The 18,381-nt window shown below is 32.3% G+C and overlaps 1 protein-coding gene across 1 annotated transcript in view; it reads left to right on the top strand.

The window, feature by feature from the left end:
• The window catches only part of LOC115890746, a 125,544-nt gene that overhangs the window by 91,192 nt on the left and 15,971 nt on the right, over positions 1–18,381 (top strand). Inside the window, 3 exon segments of the mRNA XM_030911069.1 lie at positions 2,688–2,758; positions 6,023–6,148; positions 13,781–13,912. Of these exon segments, the coding sequence (XP_030766929.1) occupies positions 2,688–2,758; positions 6,023–6,148; positions 13,781–13,912 (329 nt within the window).

The following is an 18,381-nucleotide window of genomic DNA, read 5'->3' as shown; positions in this document are numbered from 1 at the left end:
CGATTAAAAGAAACTCTCTATTACATAAAAATTTCGTGGAATTTGGTTTAGTTTTTCAATTGGACAAGGTTAGGACTCTTAAGTTCTGCACTGTCTTTTTTGTCTGACTATTGAGTCCCAGTATTTCCAATTGACTTTGGAAATGCTATAGATTAGGTATACATATTTTACAGGGTTGTTCACCACATACGACACGGAGTATTGTAGCTAAATTAGATTTTTACAAATTGTAAGGTTTGGGTTCGTTGAAGGACTATTAGAGCTATAATTTAAAAATAATTTACCAAACATACAGAGTGCCTCAAATAAGTAAAAAATATTAATAGTTATATTTTTGAAATGGAACACCCTGTATATTATTCTATTTTTAGATTCTACGATTGTAATAAAGCTTAATTTGATTAAGGTTTATCACACTTAAACCTTACCGTTTTTGAAATATTTTCAATTTTGTGAAATTGCAGTAAAAAATTTAAGGCTTCATTTCTCCAAGGATATCAAAGTTTTTAATACTAAATATTTACTGAAGATTATTTATTGATCAAATATTGTGTTGCAATAATCAAAATTAAACTACCTTATACAGAGTGTTCAAAAGTGTATATTAAATAATTACTACCTTTAAACGGCATTCACTTGTTTAATTTAAATAGAACACCCTGTATATTTTACGCGAGTCGGATGCGCAATTTAATTGACTATCAAATTGTATTATACCATTTTTTACCTATCTCTTCAAGTTTTCGTAAAAATAGTTTTTCCTTATAATTTAGACCTCATTTATCACTATACCCATGGAATATTGACATTTTAGATTTTTTAAAGCAAGATATGTTCAAAATGATTGTTTTGTATATATGTTGGTTTTTTTTTATTCTAAATAAATATGGATTTGACTGAGAAATCAATATAATAATTAGTTATGAAAATAAACGTCTCTGTTGTTATTAATAAGCATTCGCCAAAAATTGAAATATAAAGTTTATAAAATGTTAATTTTCACCACACTGTCTAATACACAAACAAAATTCAGTTTTTTAGTATCTGGAGCAGTTATTATTAATCAATGTAAACAGTCAATTAATGTAGTTTGAATACTGGAATCATATTAACTTGGTGCTGTTTAACAAATATTTAAACAGTTTTTTTTTTATTTTTTAATCAAATAAACGAACTATATCGACAATATTAGTATCTGTATTTCGTAAAAATTTGTTACATCTTTAAAAATTTCCATGGATATATTGATAAATGAGTGGGGGAGAAAATTTCTATTGCAGTAGGTGTAAAACAGGGCTGTATACTTTCGCCGCTACTCTTTAACATCGTTCTGGATGTAGCACTAAATAGAGCATTTAAAGAACCACTACGGATACAATGGGGACTCTTAAGCAGGCTAGAAGACCTGGATCGGATATGTCTCAAAAACTTCTTAGACTCCAAGAGGAAGCTAATAATGTCGGTCTTCAAATCAACGTGACGAAAACCAAAGTAATGAGATCAAATACTCCCAACAACCAAGATCTATACCTCTCCAACCGAGCCATCGAAAGAGTTGATGAATTTCAGTACCTGGGAAGTATAGTTCACAGCGATGGGGGCACAAAGAAAGATATAGAGGAAAGGATTTTGAAGGCACAAATGGCTTTTGGCATGCTTACACCTGTGTGGAACTCCTCTATATATAGCAAAAAAACTAAAGTCCAGCTCTTCAATAGCAATGTCAAATCTATTTTGCTTTATGGATGCGAAACATGGAAGGTTACGCGTGGTCTCATGGATCGCCTACAGGTGTTTGTTAACAAGTGTCTTCGAAGAATATTGAGAATTTTCTGGCCCAATCAAATTAACAACGAAGAACTGTGGAGAAGAACATCACAAAATCGAATAGATATCGAAATTAAGAAAAGAAAGTGGGGCTGGATTGGGCATATTTTGCGCAGACCCCACAGAGATATCGCTAGACAGGCACTTGAATGGAATCCACAGGGAAGACGTGCCAGGGGAAGACCAAGGAATACCTGGAGAAGAACAGTAACCTCTGAAGCCCAAGAGGTCGGGAAAACATGGGGAGAGATCAAACAGACATATATATAATATATATTGATAAATGAAGCCTAAATTATAAGAAAATGCATTTTCTACGAAAACTTGAGGAGATAGGTAATAAACGGTATGGATGTTCCATTTAAATTAAACAAGTTATTGCGGTTTAAAAGTAGTAATTATTTAATATAAATTTTTGGACACTCTGTATAAGGTAGTATAATTTTTATTATTGCAACACAATATCTGATCAATAAATAATCTTCAGTAAATATTTAGTATTAAAAACTTTGATACCCTTGGAGAAATGAAGCCTTAACATTTTACTGCAATTTCATAAAATTGAAAATATTTCAAAATCGGTAAGGTTTAAGCGTGACAAATCTTAATCAAATTTACCTTTATTTCAATCTTAGAATCTAAAAATAGAATAATATACAGTGTGTTCCAATTAAAAAATACGAATTCAACGACCCGAAAACTTATAATTTGTAAAAATCGAATCTTTTACCTACAATACTCCGTGTCGTATGTGGTGAACAACCCTGTATAAATTTTACATAAATTTGAATGTGTTTAGTGGATAAACTTGAAGAAAAAACAGTTTCTTTACGAATCACTCTTGATTATCCTTGTTCCAGAAGGAACACGAACAGCGTCGGCGTAGGAAAAGCAAAGCACAATTTTTTGAAATGATCCAAGAAATACGCAGGTGAGCTCTCATATACAGGGTGTCTGAGAATGATTTAACTAACCAACAAACACAGCAGAAAACAAGTAAACACGGTGAAGCTCTTTTACACCGGGTGCGTCTCAAAAGTGGCTCACCCCTATAACTTTTTTACTTTTTCAGATAACAAAACGATATTTGATACGGTAGTATATGACATAATTTAGGATTGATTGACGTTTTCTATTGTTTTTCACTGTTGTTTTTGACTTCCTGTTTCACTGGTATGTGACACCCTCGGTATTTTTTTACTTCATTCGATAGAAAATGACACTCATGTTAATTTTTAACATTTTGGCTTTAAAAAAAATCGTATTTTAAATTTCAATATGGAGTGCCACGGTTGTATTAAAAACATTAATATTTAATCAAGGAGTTTTTTGTCTTGCCTGGCCGGTTAAAAGATGCTCAAATCGTATCTCAAATTTTTAAAATGGAATGAGGTTGGCCTATTTGGAAAAAGCACTTTTTTTAAGAATAATTTGGTAGCTCACACATGGTATCTATTAGTAGTGGGAACTATCGAATGAATACTATCGAAACATTCGATAGTTGCAATTCATTCGAATAATTCGATAGCTAGTAAAAAAACATTCGTTGAAAACTATTCAAATAAAAATTATCGAATAGATGCGTCATCTGCCTTGAAATATTGTATTCTAGTAATTCGGCAGCAAAAACCATTCATTTATAAAATTCATTCATTTATGAAATTCATTTATTCGTCAGGATCGATTATAATAAAATGTTAACTGGATTTTAGTGGTCGCCCGGCGACGTAGGTTTCTTTCCGAGAAACCCGACAGCGGTCGGTGGCAATGCTAGAAAGAAGCCGGCATCTTTGATTTTTTGCGGAGTCATATAAAGATAAGGACACATTATTTTTTTATTGAGGTGCTAGTATTTACACAGAAAATACATTATGAAGGGCGCTGTTGCCATATATTGGTATTAGTTGATATTAGCAAAGAATATTATTGTTTGGCTTTAGTTAGTTACGGATAGTATGTCTATATATTTTGCATTTTTTTTATTAATATTCTGTTGTTAGGTTAGGTTAGATAATAAAATATTTCGGATGTAGGAAAATGATTTTTAATGTTTTTAATAAAGACTGGTTTAATAAAAATAATAATAACAGTAATAATTTGTTATACCTATTAACAACAAAATTTAAAATAATTTAATATAAACATTTTTTTACGTAGTAGCAAAATATAAACAACAAATTAGAAGTCAAAATTATTTATATTAGATCCTATTTAAAAATAATATAGTCTCTAAATTTTTTGGCATCGTTGGTTTATTAAATAATAATAATTACAGAGCTAATTTGTTATATTAACAACAAACTTTAAAATCATGAAATATAAACATTTATTAATTTTCTAAGCATGCAGTGTAATGGAAGGAAAATATAAATGAAAAATTAGAAATCAAAATTATTTATATTGGGTACTTTACATTATTATTAAAAAATAATATTTACTTTTACTGGCATTTACATTAAAAAATAAATGAAATATTTCTTCGCAAAAAACTACATGTAAGAGAATTAGCATAAACAAAATACAAACATCGTTAACTTTTTTTTTAAATTGGCACGTGTAAAACTTCAAGTTCATCTCATTTCTCTTAAAAATTGCTACTTCTCAAAATTTCCCATTAAAAAATAGACCATAAATACCATATAAAATAAAATAATTGAAAGATCGAGCTACAGAAAATCACACAAATTTTCGGAAAAATTTGACACCTGCACACGCACACAATCGTCAATTAAAAAAACTACTATTTTAGTATTTTAAATATTTTAATAAACGCAAAAATAGCACAGTATTTATAAGGTGAAGTTATAAAAAGTTGAAGAACTAATAATGCACTGACGCACACAAAAATCAAACGAATACTAAATTTTATTTTTCATTTATCAAAAGCATTCGATAGTCGTGGCTCAACGATAACCATTTAGTCGCACGGCGAGGTTGTCACATATGCTTTAGTATACAAATGAATGAATGATTTTATTCGAACAAAACCATTCGATAGTTGAAATCATTCATTCAGTAACCATTCGATAGTCTAATTCATTCGATAGTTCCCATCGCTAGTATCTATACTAATATATAAAATCCTTAAGTGACTGACATACTGATTAATCACGATCCTGCTCAAACCACTCAACGTAAGAAGCTCAATTTTGGCATACAGGTTGAATCTAGGGTGTAGAGGTTCGAAAGGAAGTGATTTTTCAAAATTCCAGTTCCAAGAGGGTGAAACCACCCCTCAAATATTACAATATTTTTTATTTAAAAAACGGTCAAGTTTCCGAAAAAACGCTTAAACACGTGTATTTTATTTTGTTGTTTTACATATTTCATGACTTTTTAAAAATTTATACAGGGTATTTCATAAAATATGACCAATGAGTAATCACGATTCTGCTTAAACTGCTTGACGTTTAAAGCTGATTTTTGGCAAACGGATTGACTGCGGGGCGTAGAGGTTCGATAAGGAGGGGTTTCTCGAATCTCAAATTCCAAGAGGGCAAAAACGCCCCTGAAATATTACAATATTTGTTATTTAAAAAACTGTTAGTCTTTCGGGAAAACGTCTGGACAAGCCTAATTTATTTGGTTTTTTTACATATTCTGAAATTTTTTAAAAAATCATACAGGGTGTTCCAAAAAGTTGGGTAATTTCTTAACCACGATTCTGCTTAAACTGCTTGACGTAAAAAGCTTATTTTTCGAATGTATGTTAATGGAAATGCTTGCTTTGCTTTATCATCACCATTACAAATGATTAATTCGACGCGAACGAAGTCGCTGGTACACGCTATTTCGAATAAAAATGTCGTTATGAACCTCATGTTACAATTTCAAATAACCCATATGCGAAAATATCCAAAGTTGACATGTGTTACGTCATTCTATTCAGAGTGTCATTTTCTATCGAACAAAGTAAAAAATACAGAGGGTGCCATTTAAAAATCAAAAGTTGTAGTCATTTCTGGTGAAAGAGGAAATGACCGAAAACCATTAAATACGTCCTAATTTATGTCATATACTAGCATACCAAATCTTGTTATTTTTTTATCTGAAAAAATAAAATGAGACGCACCCGGTATACACGATCTATTAAAACACAAAATATAAACACTACCTCATAAGAAGAAGAACCGAAGACACTTTTCAGGCACCCTGAAAGTAAGGGGATCTAGGTATTTTTACCGTATAAAATCAGTAATATTCGCAGGCAACAGCAAGAAGAGAACCAGACTCATCTGGAATCAGTCACTGAAGTGGATTCTGAGAATAATTTCAGTCCAGATGACAGGAGGTTGAAACTCAGTCCCAGCATAATAAAAAGGTCAGTTACCTATTATTATTTTTTTATGATTATTGATTATTCTTAATATTATTTGATTAATATTGATTTTGATAGTGTGGAAAAAAATTTTAAAATAAAAGAAAAATATCTTAATAAATTAGTTAAGAAATATTTAAGTATTTTAAAGTATATTTTGTGCTTTAATGTTTAAATAGTTAAATAGTTAAATTACTACTAGTTGAATTAGCTAAAAAATGATACTTAGTCTGCCAATTGAAAGAATATATTAAATTAAAAGTTACTGTCTGACATGGTAGCAACATTTTTTAATTATCTTGATCTTGCGTCTGAACTTTGCATCGCTTGCTACTTCTCATTAAATCAACTTGAACTAACTTTAGCATTATTGCATAGTTAAACAATTTTCCAGAAAATTTAGTAAGACTTTTATGCTGCAAGCTCTAATAGTTTACCTCAAACTTATTTCTCCTGAACTATTAGCAACTATTTTTGTTAAATTCAACATAAAAAATTACCCATAAACTATTTTTCTTTACAATTTACACCTTAAATATTTTTATAATAATTTTATTATTTTATCTATCAATAATTGACTAGAAGTCATCATCATTTTCAGCTTATTCAACCATTTCCAATTATGGTGTAGGCCCATTGTTGTCCCTGCTAATTTAATAATATCATGGTCCCATCTCAGGGTTTGGTCTTCCTCTAGGTCTTTTAATTCTTCGTGAGTACCCTGCTGTAATTTTTGTGGTCCATCTGATCTGTTGTCCGTCCTTCTTGCCAGGTTTCCCGTACATTGCCACTTGAGGGATTTGATTCTGTTGATGACATCTATTACCTGGGTATTTTGTCGTATCCACTCTATTCTTTTACGGTCGTTCTTGGTTATTCCCAGCATATTTCGTTAAAAAGGAGAATTCAGTCGAATATAATAAAAGTAATCGAAGTGTTGAATACCGAGAACTACACATATGTCGGAGCGGCCAATAAACTAAACAGAAAAATAGCTGTGACAACCGGAATTCCTGTGACAATCCAACCCTGTTCAACATCGTAATGGATGAAATCATAAATGAAGTAGAACAAACTGGGAGAAGATATCGACTGGGAGATAAACAAGAAGATAAAGATAAAGATAAAGAAATAGATAAAGAAATAAGATAAAGATAAAGAAATAAAAATGATATGGTATGCTGACGATGCAGTATTCATATCTGAAGACGAAAATAACTTACAAAAGCTTCTATACCGGGTGTTGCATCGTCAAGCGGGACATAGGAAATCCCATGTAAATTTTAATGGGGTCAATTATTGGCTTCCCTAATTATTTTAGAGAATAATTCTATTTAGGTTTATTGAAGAGCACTAAGACCCACATTCAAAAGAATAACTTTAGATATTTTTGATCAGCCCGTTTACTAGTTATCGCCGCCGCCGATTTCTTTTTAAATATTTCTCCTTTCTTATGGCCCTGTATTTACTTTTGAGCACACCAGTCAAGGTAAAAGATTACTGTCAAATGAAGTTGCCATTTCAGAAGTTTATCTATTTAGTGCTTTATTATTATTATTAAAAACTCATACCTACATCGAAAATATTAGCCATGAACCGAAGAAAAAGTATTGACGATTAAATGGTATTATCAAGGAAATTGTTATCAAAAAGTGTCGGACATGTTTGCTGCTCTGTATCCGAATAGACCGATACCTGGAAAATCTAAAATCGCAAGGAATATCCAGAGATTTTAAATCAAAGCTACCCTAATAAATAACTGCAGATGTCAAGCAAGGCAGGAACAAAGAGAAGAAGCAAGAAATGATACCGACTTGGAAGTTTTATTGTGCGTGGAAGAGAACGATGGAAAGATCAGCACAAGGAAACTTGAGGATGAAATAGGAATAGATCACATTACAGCGTTTCGAATTTTGAAACGACATAAATACTATTCCTTCAAATATGAAAAGCACCAAGAGCTACGAGATGGGGACGAAAACGGCGGCAGGCGTTTTGATTTGATATGATGGAAAGAGCAAACACGGATAGGGAATTTTTAAAAAACATATGTTTTACTGACGAATGCACGTTTACCTTAAATAATGAACCCAATGTTCAAAATTATCGATATTGGAACAAAGAAAACCAACACAGGTTTGTCGAAACAAGGACGCAATATACACAGAAAGTAAATGTTTGGGCAGGGATATTCGGACACAATATTATCGGGCCATTATTTCTTACGCGAAATTTAAATGCAGAATATTATTTGGAACTACTCGAAAATCATATTTTACCTGCTTTACATGATGCCGCTAGGGAAAATCAGGAAGTTTGGTACCAAATGGATGGCTGCCCGGCACATAGTACTCTGGCTGATCGGGAATACCTGGATACCACTTTTTATTGTGGACCTATGTAGAAATTTAAGTTCAGAGATAGAAAATGCAAGTGGTATAAAATCTCCATCATTTGCTGCAGTCTTAGCAATCTTATCAGCATCTTCATTACCTCTTATACCCACATGGCTAGGAATCCATACTAGATCCACAGTTGAACCTTTAGATATTGAAGAGTGATGCAAGTCGAGCGATTTAACGGCTAGAGGATGTTTTGGTGATAATTCGTTTAGGCATTGTAATGCATTTAGTGAATCTGAACATATCACCCATTTGGAAGGAGGTAGGTTGGAGATTATTCTTAGTGATTCCTTAATATATTCCTTCAAATAATAGTATCTTATCTATATATATACTCCAGGGTTGTCGCAACTAACGTCGCATCCCCACGCCTAACCGCCACCTGCTACGATCAAGAACATCTTTCTCTTCCAAGTTACGGTCCTCCATTGCCCTTCTGATGGTCTCATTCCAAGATCTTCTAGGCCGTCCTCTTTTCCTTTTTCCAGGAGGTGACCAGCTGTAGATACGGTAGGGTTATCTTTGGTGTTCCATGCGTAGCAAGTGTCCAAACCACTTAAGGCCCCTCTGTTAGACTCTATCCACTATTGTCTGTGTGGCATCCATTTTGGCTCTGATTTCCACGTTCCTAATTCTGTCCACTTTAGATACTCCCGCACTGCGTCTCAAATAGTCCATTTCGAGTGCATTCAAAGCTCGCTTTTGTTCAGCTTTTAAGGTCCAAACTTCACACCCATAAGTTACTACCGACTCCACTAGGGCTCTTCCAATATGTACTTTTGTGTTTGGTCTTATGTTTTTGTCCCACCAGATGCCATTCAGTGCTCCTATAATCTTCCGCCCTTGTTCTATTCTAGCAGATACTTCTGTTTTGTCCAGTCCCTTTCTGGTTATACGTGCCCCCAAATATTTAAACCATTCAACCTGTCTGAGCTTTGCATTGTCAGTAATAAAAATGTCAAATTTATCATCTGAATTGGTCACTAGATATTCCGTTTTATCAATAAGTTCACAGTAAGGCCCCATTGCGTGTATGCCGAATTTAATCTGCTCATCATGAATTCAAGGTCGTAAGCATCTTGAGCTATGACCACCTGATCATCGGCAAAATTCAATGTAACCAAACAGTCATCTCCTACAGGGACGCCCATCCCCCAACACCTCTTCTTCCAGTCCCTAAACCACTTGCAAATATAGATTAAATAAAAGAGGCGACAGAGAACATCCCTGTCGAAGGCCTTTGGCCGTAAAAATTAACTCAGACAGTCGGTTACCGCTCTTAACATGAGCTGTGTTGTTGTTGTACAGCACCTTGATTAAATTTATGAGACATTCATCCACATCAAGTTGTTCCAGTATGTACCATAGTTTAACTCTGGCGATGGAGTCGTAAGCTTTTTGAAGGTCTACAAAAGCTAGATGTGTATCTTCTTCACGTGAATTCCGTTTTTCCATCAGTTGTTGATCTTATCTATAAAACCAATAAATCATTTTTTTTTTTTCATAAACCAATCGTGGGAAACCACAGGCTGCTATTGAAGAAAAAAAAGTGCAAAATTCTTCGATAAAATGCGAATAAAGAGGAGACGTGTTCGTTAAAACGCTTAGATTGTCCTTCCAAGTCATAAATCCAGCCTGAAACCAAAAACCTGGCGAATTCCAGGAGGTTTTTGTATTTATTCCCGTCGTGTGAGGGAATAAAATCCTTTCTTTGCCTTTAATATAAATTGCCTTATTAAAACCTCCTTTGTGGTGGCCTCTAACCGACCCTGTTTTTGTGTAATTCTAACCCAAAATGAGTAAAATGCTTTTGAAATCATGTGAAAATTTAACAGTGGTGGTTTAGTAAATGTGAATGATTTGTTATTGTTTATTAAAACTTGTTTTGGGCATTTTTATAAAAAAAAATATTTAAATTTAATTTTTTTGTAAAAATTTAAGTAACACAATGAATGAAAACATGTTAGAATCTACACTCACCGTACGAAAAACGGGCAGTTTAAAATTTTCATGTATTTCAAAGTTTAATATATTTTGTTCTAGTGGACAGATTTTGGTGATTTCTTAAGCAATTTGTAGCTAAATTATCTGACTTTTTTAGTAGAACGTTTAAAATGAAAGTTTTCATCGGTCAATTATACGAAGGAAAACAAAATGTTGATATTTTGGTGAAAGTTTCAAACACCCTGTGGAATATGGAAACAAAGCGAGACATTTAAAAATTATTTTGTCACCTAGGTACGTCTTTTCTCAATAGTTTGTTTTCTGATTCGTATCGATTTATTTTTATTGGAGATATTCGTTTTCGAATAAGACAGTAACGATTTAAAACAATTTTAGAATTGATTTTAGGTTCTCATCGACACACTTATTATGATTTTATGGAAAGCACTGCTCATTAAAATGTTGTATCCTATATTATAGGGCTTATTTCTCTCTACAATTTCCTGCCACCCAATGTACCGTTTGTGTGTCCGGGAAGCGGGAAGGATTCATAGTTTCATAGTTGTCGAGTTTCGAAAGAAATCAGTACATGTATATTATTTCTTATATTTTTCATTTTATTGATTTTATGGAAAGCACTGTTCATTAAAATGTTGTATCCTATGTTAAAGGGTTTGTTTCTCTCTACAATTTCCTGTCTCACAATGTACCGTTTGTGTCCGGGAAGGGTTCATAGTTTCATAGTTGTCGATTTTCGAAAGAAATCAGTACATGTATATTATTTCGTATATTTTTCATTTTATTTTTTTTTGGAAAGCACTGTTCATTAAAATGTTGTATCCTATGTTATAGGGCTTGTTTCTCTCTACAATTTCCTGTCTCACAATGTACCGTTTGTGTCGGGGAAGGGTTCATAGTTTCATAGTTGTCGATTTTCGAAAGAAATCAGTACATGTATATTATTTCGTATATTTTTCATTTTATTGATTTTATGGAAAGCACTGTTCATTAAAATGTTGTATCCTATGTTAAAGGGTTTGTTTCTCTCTACAATTTCCTGTCTCACAATGTACCGTTTGTGTCGGGGAAGGGTTCATAGTTTCATAGTTGTCGATTTTCGAATGAAATCAGTACATGTATATTATTTCGTATATTTTTCATTTTATTGATTTTATGGAAAGCACTGTTCATTAAAATGTTGTATCCTATGTTAAAGGGTTTGTTTCTCTCTACAATTTCCTGTCTCACAATGTACCGTTTGTGTCGGGGAAGGGTTCATAGTTTCATAGTTGTCGATTTTCGAATGAAATCACTACATGTATATTATTTCGTATATTTTTCATTTTATTGATTTTATGGAAAGCACTGTTCATTAAAATGTTGTATCCTATGTTAAAGGGTTTGTTTCTCTCTACAATTTCCTGTCTCACAATGTACCGTTTGTGTCGGGGAAGGGTTCATAGTTTCATAGTTGTCGATTTTCGAATGAAATCAGTACATGTATATTATTTCGTATATTTTTCATTTTATTGATTTTATGGAAAGCACTGTTCATTAAAATGTTGTATCCTATGTTAAAGGGTTTGTTTCTCTCTACAATTTCCTGTCTCACAATGTACCGTTTGTGTCGGAGAAGGGTTCATAGTTTCATAGTTGTCGATTTTCGAATGAAATCAGTACATGTATATTATTTCGTATATTTTTCATTTTATTGATTTTATGGAAAGCACTGTTCATTAAAATGTTGTATCCTATGTTATAGGGCTTGTTTCTCTCTACAATTTCCTGTTTCACAATGTACCGTTTGTGTCCGGGAAGGGTTTTTATAATGTCTCTGTTTCTGAAGCATTGGCTATTGCTGCTTTAATTGATCATGGTAGAGATCAACTTTTGGACTTCAAACCATTTTAGCTAGAGTAAGTAGCTGCCCAACAGACAATCATAATATGATTTTTCAAAAGCAGTAATATTACATTAATCATAAACACTACTTTATATGTCTGTTGACTAAAACCAAAAGCAAAAGCATGGTTTTAATATAAAAATACGAAAAAATATTAGTGTTTTCTTAAAAAGCGAATATCTCCAACAAAAATAAAGCAATTGAGATGAATCGAAAAACAAACTATCGAGAAAATATACACCTAGATGATAAAATTATTTTTAAATTTCTTGCTTTGTAAACGTACTCCACAGGGTGTTTCAAACATTCACCAAAATATCAGCATTTTGTTTTCCCTCGTATAATTGACAGATGGTAATTTCATTTTTAAGTTAGAAAGAGATACTAAAAAGCCAAATAACTTAGCTACAAATTGTTTAAAAAATTATCAAAAATAGAACACAATATACAGGGTGGTCCGAACTATATTCCGGAAACTTCGGCAGCATATACTGCAGATAAAAATAAGTAAAAAAAGTTCGTATAAACGTATATACAAAAATGCTTAGTTTCGGAGATACAGGGTGTAGAATTTTTATTTCGATTTTTTCCAAATAATTTATGTAGGAACGCAAATATTTGGATGAAAATTGGTATCTGTAAGTTTTTTGACATGAGAAATTTGGTTTTGATGTCAATATGACTCCTATTTATAGGGGGCGCCACCAACATGAGTTTTAACTGTTTTAAAAAGTAATAACTTTTTGTCCGTACCTGTATAAAACTACTGTGTGAAAAAATATACAATTCCGTGATTTTTTACATAAAAAATGTCTCTTGGTAAAAATCGCTACGAGCAACCGTTCTCAAGATATTTAGAATGGAAATAGTCAACACATATCATTATTGACAAAAAATAAACACGTTGAGAAGATTTGACTGAAATTTTGGGAAGTTTTTATTTTTTTTAAATTAATCATATTTTTTTTCGAATAAATGGTGATAAAACAGTGTTTCGAGTCCAAATATTTTGAGTCCAAATATCTCGAGAGCCATTACTCGTAGAAATTTTTACAAAGAGATCTTTTTTACGTAAAAAATGTCGTAAATGTATATTCTTTTACTCAGTAGTTTTATACAGGTACGGACGAAAAGTTATTAGTCTTCACATTATTTAGAAATTATTTGGAAAAAATGGAAATAAAAATTAAACTTCTACACCCTGTATCTCCGAAACTAAGCATTTTAGGACATACATTTATACGAACTTTTTTACTTATTTTTATCTGCGGAATATGCTGCCGAAGTTTCCGGAACACAGTTCAGATCACCCTGTATAACTTTTTATATTACCGGTCTGAATCTTTCGACCCAAATAACTTCCTTCCTATTTTGTTTTTTTGCCAGGACGTTTTTGCGATCGAGTTCCAAGACGGACGCCGAGGGCAAAATGAAATCGCCGACCGGTCTGTTCAATAAGCAGTTGTTCAGTCCCAGAAGCAAAAAGGCCAAAAGCTCCACGGCGCTCAACGTCAGAAGGTAATTCGACCTCCAGTCACTTACGTTTTGCGCCATTGCTGCAGCCTTCTTTTATTTGTAGTTATTGGAATTATGTCAATTGTTGTTCGTTTGTCAGTTCAATTGCTTTTGTTGAGACACTATGAAATTGGGTTATAGAAAAATGGTAAAAAGTGTCCTATTAAAGTACGTCTGCTGCGTCTGTGTCTATGAAAGGAATGCGAACAAAAAACATTTAAATAAACAGCAATATATTTTATACGTCGACTTGACGAGTACGTCACCGCAAATCGCTCCGCCCACTCATTTTATTGGCTACTTGCAAATTAGTCGAATTTTTATTGATGGGACGCGTCGTCTAATTTTTTACGAAAAACATCGAGAGTATATCGTTTCCCCTCTCACGGATACCCCGTAGCTACAGAACGGACAAACGTACTGTACAATAATTGAAAAGTTTCTAATGTAATATACAGGGTGTCCCAATATTCCGTAGACATAGAACTACTACGTATTTTTGGAATCAAAATAAGTTTATTGGACTCAATTTACCTTAATACAAAAAAAGTGCTTCGTTTGTTCGTCAGAGGGCATCAAACTTTAAAAATAAAAACATTTTTTCAGATATCTTAAGAACCGTTATTCCGATTTGAATGAGATTTTGGGTGTCTATGTTTTGCTAAGACCTTTAACATTTGGCTTCCACAAAAATCAAGAAAAAGTACGGGAATGGTAAAAACTACCCCCACTTCTACATAAATTTTAGTTTAAATATTTTCAAACTCAACCGACGACCGATTTTTGAAATGATGAATAAAAATATTTTTTTTGTAGATTCAGAAATTGTAAAACCTTATATTGCCACCAGATGCTGTCCCTCCACTGTTTGAAATAGGCTCTGCCATTACAACGGATCATTCTGGAACACTTACAGCGCCTTGAATCTTTTTTGCAATCTCTATTTTATTGTTGATGGACTCTTCGATATATCCTTCCGCAACCGTTGCAGATTGCCATCCTCCGTGTCTTTTTAACGTTGCCATGTTCACTCCTGCATTTGCCAGTAATGTAGCGAATGATCTTCTCATACAATGACCAGTGTATTGCTCAGGATTTTGTAGGCCCAAGTACTTACGGAAGATCTTCCTGAATCATTTTGTTTTAAAATCTGACTTGCTGGTTGATAATTCACTATTTTATGGTTAAAAAATCGCGGTTTATCTAAATGATGTCTTAATCAGTCTTAATGTCAGTGCTATTTATTATTTACAAAAAAAAAAACGCACATCTGTATTGCTTAGTAACGCAAACGCACCCTGATAATTTATTAATTCGCAAAAATGAAAGTAGAACTGGTAGATCCTTTTAAATCAATTATTCTTTAGAGATTGGACATCAAATAGTTCTGCTGTTGGATGAAATATTGTATGGCACTCGCGTGTTATAACCATAGATAAAAGAAAATAATCTTCTATTAAGATAGATATGAAACTTAATAGTAAAATTTTGGGTCAAAGCGCCCCTCCGTGTTCTTAGTAGAGACTACGTTTAACCCAGCGCCCTCGCCTTTTCTGCTGTAAATATTTTTTTATGTTCATATTTGATTTCAAAGAACTTATTTTTAAAGTTACACTTATATATTATTTTACAGTTTATTAAATATAAAATTTGACTACAAGGTAGAAAGTAAATCACAATATTTGATAAAACTTATAAGTATACCATTTTTACAGATAATAAATAATAAAACTATTTCTGACTATGGTATTTACGAGGGGTGTCTCACTATTGGAATTACATGTACAATATGTATAATTTCTTGGCAGTCGCTGGCAGTCATTGGTAGTCTTATGGCAGTCGCCTATAATAATTACATGGCAGTCATAGGCAGTCGCTTAAGGCGGGTTCTCACTTGTCAGTTTCGCTGACGCAGTCTGACTGATTCAGTGATACTGAACAAACAATGAACGTCAGAACCCATTTTCATGTTAAATGATCAGTACATTCGTACTTTCAGTTAAAGTGAAAACCAGTTCTACTTTTTTCATTTTGAATGATCATTATTATAGAATAATGAATAGAAACTGAAGCGTGAGAACTACATTTTCGTGATTTGTGCAGTTTACAAGTTAAGTTAATTAATTCTTTTAATATAGTTTCACTAGCACCCCGTTTATTTCTTCGCAATATCCAGGACCTGACCACCTACGACGTTTTTTTTTTCTTTTCTGATTCACCAGAATATTCTGTAATTCATTTGCGAATTGTAAACAAACTTCGCGAACACATGGTTTCAATTTAGTTTTAACCATTTCCATGTCTATACGAAATCACCACGTTAGAATGTTTGGACCAACTGAATACTGAATGTAGCAAAACATGAAACGTGTGAATACAATCGTTGTTTTTTATTTTTCATTGATAATGAATCAGTCAGACTGCGTCAGCGAAACTGACAAGTGAGAACCCGCCTTTAGCAGTGGAAGGATATTTTGGCAGTACGTGTACATTTTTTACCCGAGTGAGACACCCCTCGGATATTTAAAATTTAGATAGATAGAATATTAAAAAACATACCGTTATATGCAGACGCAGGCCCAAATTCAATAAAAACCAAAATTTTTCCTGCGAAAATCGGGCTTTTTTCACAGAAAAGGTATTTTTTGATTTATCAACAAGTTGACAATATACAGGGTGTTTTCTAATTAGTCTAAAAAATTGTGGTGTGATTCCTCATGTGTTCTTAAAACAATTTTTATATAACCATTGGGTCTAAAGTACTTCCTTTCTGATTTACAGGGTGTTAAAAATTAAAAAAAAAATGATATTTTGCTTAACATAAATGGTACACTACAGCTTTTTTAAAGGAAAAATATTTTTTTCTTGACTGGCCATCCTTTTTCAACAAAATTGATCTTTTGAGTTTTTCTTGTTCGTCAAACGGTTGCTGAGAAAAAAATAAATATACTTATTAAGAGCCCGCCTTAAGCCGTTTTTTAACGATTTTTTATTTTTTAGATTAATTAGGAAACACCCTGTATATGCATATCACAAGCAACCAAATAAACTAGTAACCTCTAAAAATTATTTTTCCTACCACTAGCGACATACCCTGTTTTTAGTAAGTACTAAATTATTCTATCAAAATTCCACCATATAAGTTTCCAGGCAATGGTTATAACATATAGGTAAGTTGAGAAAATTAGCTTAAGTTGAGAAAATTTTTATTAACATTTCCCAGCGTGACTTATATGTAAGATAACACACTAGTACCTTAAATACTGCTGACTTCCATAAAATGTTTTTATCAGATGAAGCTATGAAGGCGTATAAAATTATGCTTTAGTAATCTACTTGCCGAAAATATAGAATTTTATGTAAGTAAAATCGTTAAAAAAAATAATAAATTTTAAATTAATTATCATTCGGGGGTTTATTTTATATTGATACCCTCTAACGGCCAAACGAAGCACTTCTGTATAAAGGTAAATAATGTGCAATTAAATTATTTTGATTAAAAAAATACGTAGTTGTTTTGTGTCCAAGAAATATTGGAACTCCCTGTATATATTGTAGGTCTGCTTTAGAAAAATAAATTCTCCAAAAAATATTTTCTCAAAAACTATGCGATGCACAGTGGTTCCCAGATAGGTCATTACTTAGAAATATTAATTTCAAAATGTTTGCATGAAACTGTTGCTAATACTTTTCTTATATTCCCCTGTAAACGATACATAATAAACAACAAAATCAAGTAAGCCTAGTGTAGCGCTTTTTGTGTTAGAAATGTCACATTTTTGCTACTGGTATTAAGGTGACATAAACAGTTGTCAGATAATTAATTATTTATTTTATTAAAATTGATAAAAGCTGTTGCCTTTTCTGTAATGGACGTTCGTAAAGAAGGTAAAAAGAACTGTTTTTTCTTTTTTGCACTTAATTAAACCTAAGTAATATTAGTTTATAGCAATTTATTTGAAGGCAACAAAAATAGTATTTTTACATTTTTGCTTGACTTTTAACTACTTTCCCTTTCAAATCCTCTGAAACGGCATGATAATACTTGTTGCTTAAAGTATATTGCATATAAATTAATTGCCACTGGCTGCCGCGAATTGCCGCCGGATCTTATACCGGGTGGTTAAAAATTGACTTTTTGTCTTAAAATAAAAGTAACTTATTTTTTCCTCTTCGTGTCAACTTATTTCGTGGACAAACTGTATATCAATTGACAATAAAATTGTATTTATAAAATGAAACAACTGTCTCTTTTATTTTTTCAATATTTAAAACAAATTTGATCTCTTCAATATGAAAAAAAACATATACGTACGTGCAAACATAATCTGTATACCTTTCCGAATAGTTAGATCTTAAAATGCAAATCACACGAACTGAGCCCAATTTTTTTAATACATATTACATTAAGTTTTTTTATATCCATTTATTTAGCATTTGTTTTCAATTTCTATTAAAAAGGTGCAGTCAAG

Source organism: Sitophilus oryzae, unplaced genomic scaffold (assembly GCF_002938485.1).
Source record: "Sitophilus oryzae breed Bouriz unplaced genomic scaffold, Soryzae_2.0 scaffold_910_pilon_pilon, whole genome shotgun sequence".
Taxonomy (NCBI): Eukaryota; Metazoa; Arthropoda; class Insecta; order Coleoptera; family Curculionidae; genus Sitophilus; species Sitophilus oryzae.
The sequence above is the reverse complement of the archived record's forward strand: the minus strand, read 5'-3'. Positions and strand labels throughout refer to the sequence as shown.